At 65.8% G+C, this 6,000-nt stretch overlaps 1 protein-coding gene across 2 annotated transcripts in view; it reads right to left on the reverse strand.

Moving 5' to 3' along the window:
• Positions 1-2,706, reverse strand: part of Slc2a9 (solute carrier family 2 member 9) — a 67,458-nt gene extending 64,752 nt beyond the window's left edge. Inside the window, exons 1-2 of one of the 2 annotated variants that reach the window (XM_042670306.1) lie at positions 2,478-2,704; positions 1,274-1,372 (exon numbers count right to left, since the gene is read on the reverse strand). In XM_042670306.1, coding sequence (XP_042526240.1) covers positions 1,274-1,372; positions 2,478-2,558 — 180 coding nt within the window. In that variant the 5' untranslated portion in view covers positions 2,559-2,704. Of the gene's footprint in view, positions 1-1,273; positions 1,373-2,477 lie in introns of both variants that reach the window. The other variant, XM_042670307.1, reaches the window with a different exon arrangement.
• Positions 2,707-6,000: the final 3,294 nt, after the last annotated feature.

The raw sequence follows: 6,000 nt of genomic DNA on the forward strand, positions 1-6,000 counted from the left end.
ACAGCTCGCTCTGTGTGTGGTGCGGCCTCTCAGAGCCTCATGTTCATTCTTGCCTTCGCTGCCTATGCCAAGACTCCCAGCGCGCTAAGCTTTTGAGGTTTGGCACCGCTGGCGGATGACAGGGATAGGAAAGGCCTGAGCTGGCTTTGGGCGGACGAGGGTTTGAATTCCAGCTATGAGGCCTTGAACCCCTTCCCCCATGGTGAAGTGGGGGCAACATCCATGGGCTGAATTGGGCACATTCCCATGGGAAAGCCCCAACACTGCACGTCTCCCCGACACCTCAAGAACCTGCTGTGGCTCTTCACTGTCCATAAAAGAACGCTGCCTGGCTTAAGGTCTGAGCTCCTCTTCTGACTCCAGCCTGCTTCTCCACCTCGCCTTCCATCTCCTCCCCTCCTGACCCATGAGCCTGATGGGTCACACTTCCATGCCCACTACGTGCCACCCCCCCCCCCCCGGTCTCTCTAATGCCTTTGGAAACCCTGTTGCCTTTCAGGGCTCAGTGTAGATGCTACCCCTTCCATGCTGCCTTCCTGATATTCAGCTTTGGGCCTTGTGGAAGGAAGGGAGGAAGGAAGGAACGAAGGAAGGAAAGAAGGAAGGAAGTCCCATAGTCCCTGCCTAAACCCATATCCATTCATTCCATGTTAGAGTCTCACCTGTCTCTTCACCCATAATCCTTAAGTTCAAAGGACCACCTTTCCTCTCCACCCCCCACAAGCTGGCCACACCGCAGAACTTTCAAGATGAAGATGCCAAATCCCCAGTCCTCTGTCACTCAGACAACCCCGGAAAATCAAGTCCCCTTCTCAGAGTGACAGCGAAAGGTTAGAGAAAATGGATTGCTACACAAACCTGGAACTCGGAGGAACTTCTACAGTAATCCTGGGGGCTCTGAGAACACCTAGAGACTTGCCAGCCGTGTTCCCCTGTGCTTGGCGATTAGGATATTTCCAAATGAGGAAAAGCCCCAAAGCCTTCCCGGCCTGCCCAGCCTGGCTCCTGTCTGTGCTGTGCTCCAGGTATCTGAAAAAATACCCTCATTGCTCGGCAAGATCCGGAATGTCAGGCCATCCCTCCACACGCAAGGCTGGGCTCAGGCATCACCTGCTGTAGTACCTCAGCGTCCAGCACAGAGTCCAGCACAGGGTCGGGACTCCCCAGCCCCTCTGAGCTGCCCAGCTGCAGGTGGCCTCCTGCCAGCTAAGCAGGTGCCTGGAGGTTTCTGTATGGCCGCAGCGCCCTCTGCTGGGCGACGCAAGACACTCACCGGGGTTGGAGCGTTCACCACCGACAGGTTGTATCCATACAGGAATGAGGAACCGAAGGCGCCCACCAGAGAGGCCACGACCAGCCAGCAGGACCAGTCCTGGGAAGAGAAAGGAAAACGCATCCATCAGTCACGGTGGAGACGGCCGCTCCGCTGGGGGAGCCCATCAGAGGGCTCTGGACCTCCTCCAAGTCCCGACATTCAGTGTTGTTCGTTCGTTTTCAGTATGAGGATTTGAACTCAGGGCCTTGCACTTGGCAGATGTGCCCAGCTTGAACCATGCCCTCAGTCCCTTGTCCTCTGTTTTACTCTATTTCCCCCCTCTTCCTCCTTTTTGTGTTGATACGGAGGCCTGGACTCAGCTCTTGCTTTTTCCTCATAGCTCGTGCTTCACCACTTGAACCAGGCCTCCAGTTCCTTTTAATTTTTTGCAGGTCAACTGGAGATGAGTGGCTCAGATTAATCTGCAGACCTCAGCTTCCTGGGTGGCTAGGATGAGGGGCGTGAGTGGTCACATGAGACGCAACGCGTGGAAGGGGCCCTGCGCATTTTGAGCACTTGCAAGTTCTCTTCCGTCCAGCGGAGACGTTGATATGGAGACTGGAGTTAAGCTGTCTCAGACCAGGGGAAGCCCAATATTGCCACGAAGCCAGCTCTGAGAACAGAGTCATGGGATGACTCCCCTTCACAGCCCACGGGCAGTTCAGTTCCCAGTGTGAGCCTTCGGGATGGCGAGACACAGCATTTCTACTGTTGAGGCTCACAGTGTATGGTATTTGCCAGGGCAGTGAGTTCTCACCAACTAGCAGAAGGTAAGAGGGGCGGGGAGAAAGATAGACAATGTGTGGAGAATATAAAGACTTCACGTGGCCGGCTCCCCTGTCTGCACCCGCCCGCGGAGACGCAGAAGGCCTGGCCTAGGGTGGAAAGTGGTGGACGGAGCTGTCTCTTCAGCCTGGCGGTCTGCCTGTCCCCCTCCTCCTCCCATGGCTCCCTCCCCAGCAGAGAGTGCCACAACCTGATCGTTGGTGTCACTGCCTGTTTTTATGTCACTGCCTGGTGACCTGGGAGGGGAAGGAGAGGGACGGCTCTCAGGCACAGTGCAGAACTCTCCATGGAGGATCTGTTTTGCAGGCGGCTCCAGGTGGGGCCTGAGCCCTGTCTCTCAGTGCCCACCCAGGCCCTGAAGCCATTTTGTGTTTACCTTTCCGGTCCTTCCACCCGGAGCCTCCCTCCTAGGGCCGTCCTGTGTCAGAGGTGCCAGGCTGAGGTCCTTGGAATCCATGCTGAGTTTCTTCCCAAGGAGCCTGGCAGCCCAGCTCTCGGCTCCTCGCTGCCCCAGGACTCTGGACTCTGCCAGGGCATCTCTGTGGGTAAGGAGGCAGAGTCCACAGCGGGAGGGCAGGAGTCCCCAGACAGGAAATGGAGCAATCTGCTCAAGCCCCAACAGGAACCACTTGCATTTTCTGCCCTGCCCCCCACCCCCTCCCCAATCATCACAGCAACTGAAGACTCTTAAAGGAAAACCTGGCCTCTTCGGAGGTAACAGGAAGTGCGTTCCTCCCTCCCCCCTGGCATCCTGCAGTGTCTGCGGCTCTCCACGTGGAGTGACTGGCGTTGATCCAACACACTTGTGAATGGCTGGGACTGGAGGGAGGAGTCCCCGGCCTTGCCTCTGACGCCTGCATGAATTCCAGCGCTTTACTGTGTGTCCTCATAGTGCACCTCTCTGAGCACACTGGCAACATGGCACATTGATCTTCTCCAGCGGTCCTCCAGGGCTATTCTGCAGCTCGATGGGAGCACTCAGCCGCTGGCCGCGCTGGGGATGCACGTGGGCTGTCTGGGGCTCTGGAGCAAGCCCACCACGTAGGTTTGGAGAAGGCAGAGCTGGTCTCTTGGTTATGACTGTGTTCTGCCCGCTCTGTCCGGGGCAGGCCGCATCCCTGTGCAACCTGAGCTGGCTCGGGACGCGCCATAGGGAGACAGGGCCCTGTGCACACGGGAACATGCTAGAATGCAGGCAGCGCGGGCGCGGGGATCGCAGTCACCAGCGCCTTCAGCCCGGCCGCACAGGCTGCCCGCGTCCGCTCCTCCTTCCAGCGGCAGCCAGCAGGGCGGAGGCAGAGCCGGCTGGGTACGGCCGGCCTGCGAGGCGGAGGCCTGCGAGGCGGAGGCCTGCAAGGCGGAGGCCTGCGAGGCGGAGGGAGGCCTGCGAGGCGGAGGCCTGCGAGGCGGAGGCCTGCGAGGCGGAGGGAGGCCTGCGAGGCGGAGGCCTGCGAGGCGGAGGCCTGCGAGGCGGAGGGAGGCCTGCGAGGCGGAGGCCTGCGAGGCGGAGGGAGGCCTGCGAGGCGGAGGCCTGCGAGGCGGAGGCCTGCGAGGCGGAGGGAGGCCTGCGAGGCGGAGGCCTGCGAGGCGGAGGCCTGCGAGGCGGAGGGAGGCCTGCGAGGCGGAGGCCTGCGAGGCGGAGGGAGGCCTGCGAGGCGGAGGCCTGCGAGGCGGAGGCCTGCGAGGCGGAGGGAGGCCTGCGAGGCGGAGGCCTGCGAGGCGGAGGCCTGCGAGGCGGAGGGAGGCCTGCGAGGCGGAGGCCTGCGAGGCGGAGGGAGGCCTGCGAGGCGGAGGCCTGCGAGGCGGAGGCCTGCGAGGCGGAGCAGGGCGCCGCCCGCCGGGAGAAGGCAGGGTGGGTCGTTAGGCCCGGGCTGCGTGAGTCACGCACTCAGCGCCAGGCGTGCCCGCGCGCGCGGTCAGGGCTTGCTGGGGGGGCTGCACTCACCTCAGCTGCATCCGGGACTCCTTCCAGAAGCATCAGCTCCTGCTGCGCCCCGGGAGGCGAGGCCCAGGACAGGGGCGGGGAGGCGAGGCCCGGGACAGGGCAGGGGCGGGAAGTTGAGGCCCGCGGAGAGGTGAGGCCCGGGACAGGGGCGGGGAGGTGAGGCCCGCGGAGAGGTGAGGCCCGGGACAGGGGCGGGGAGGTGAGGCCTGCGTGGAGGTGAGGCCCTCAGGGAGGTGAGGGGAGGTGAGGCCGTGGGCAGGGGCGGGGAGGCGAGGCCTGCGGGGAGGTGAGGCCCGGGACAGGGGCGGGGTGGTGAGGCCCGAGGGAGGGTGGGGAGGTGAGGCCTGCGGGGAGGTGAGGCCCGGGACCGGGGCGGGGTGGTGAGGCCCGAGGGAGGGTGGGGAGGTGAGGCCTGGGGGAGGGCGGGGAGGTGAGGCCCGCGGGGAGGTGAGGCCCTCAGGGAGGTGAGGGGAGGTGAGGCCTGGGCAGGGGCGGGGAGGCGAGGCCTGCAGGCAGGGGTGGGGAGGTGAGGCCCGCGGGCAGGGGCGGGGAGGCGAGGCCTGGGGCAGAGCAGGGGCGGGGAGGCGAGGCCCACGGGGAGGTGAGGCCCGTGGCAGGGGCGGGGAGGTGAGGCCCGAGGGGAGGCGAGGCCCGTGGCAGGGGCCGGGAGGTGAGGCCCGGGGCAGGGGCGGGGAGGCGAGGCCCGGGGCAGGGGCGGGTGGGGGGAGGCGAGGCCCGGGGCAGGGGCGGGGAGGCGAGGCCCGGGGCAGGGGCGGGTGGGGGGAGGTGAGGCCCGGGGCAGGGGCGGGGAGGCGAGGCCCGGGGCAGGGGCGGGTGGGGGGAGGCGAGGCCCGTGGCAGGGGCGGGTGGGGGAGGTGAGGCCCGGGGCAGGGGCGGGCATGGGTGGGAGGCCCGTGGCAGGGGCGGGTGGGGGGAGGCGAGGCCCGGGGCAGGGGCGGGTGGGGGGGAGGCGAGGCCCGGGGCAGGGGCGGGTGGGGGGGAGGCGAGGCCCGGGGCAGGGGCGGGTGGGGGGAGGCGAGGCCCGGGGCAGGGGCGGGTGGGGGGAGGCGAGGCCGGGGGCAGGGGCGGGTGGGGGGAGGCGAGGCCGGGGGCAGGGGCGGGTGGGGGGAGGCGAGGCCGGGGGCAGGGGCGGGTGGGGGGAGGCGAGGCCCGGGGCAGGGGCGGGTGGGGGGAGGTGAGGCCCGGGGCAGGGCGGGCATGGGTGGGAGGCCAGGGGCCGAGGCCCGATTTTGGCAGGCTTATGTGGGAGAACAAACGGCCGAGCAAGCTTGAGGCCTCACGGTGCTGGGGAGGCCAAAGGAGGGGCAGGAACTGGCCCAGTCCTATCCGCGAGGGGCTGTCCTGAGGGGGGCTGCATATCTGTCATCTCCGTCCTCCTCCTCACCACCCCCCTTCTTCCTAGGGAGCCTCAGTTTCCTCATCTGCAGTAAAAGCCTTTACCACGAGGTGGCGCTCAAGTCCACTCTGTCCCCGGTGAGACCCCCTCGCCCTGGGGCGGGGTCCCAGGACCGTTCCCCTCCACACAGGCCAGCCCACACCTCAGGCAGACGCCGGGCTGGGCTGGGGTCCCCGCATCCCGGGGCACACAGCGCTGGCACTTCAGCTCACTCTGACACACCCCATTCTTCATTTTTCACACCAGTAGTTGGGGATCCTGCGCACCCCAGTCTCCGGCTCACGCACAGGCCCTTCCTCTCACCGCCCTTAACCTTGTCCATCTTCGATGCTTAGCCGCTTGCCCCCTCTTCTGGGAAGCCCCCTTGACCTCTGCCAGCCTGCTGCGTGTTCCCCATCTTGCCCCTTGACTACTGTGCCCCCCCCTCTGGGGAGGAGGGGGCGGGTGGCGGAGAGGTGGGGGACGCAGGGTTTGGGTTGGAGTCAGGCAGGTGGGAAGGGATGGAGGAGATGGGGAGAGGTCGCGGGTGGTGCTAGG

This window comes from Dipodomys spectabilis, unplaced genomic scaffold (assembly GCF_019054845.1).
Source record: "Dipodomys spectabilis isolate Male_0828 unplaced genomic scaffold, ASM1905484v1 ptg000532l, whole genome shotgun sequence".
NCBI lineage: Eukaryota > Metazoa > Chordata > Mammalia > Rodentia > Heteromyidae > Dipodomys > Dipodomys spectabilis.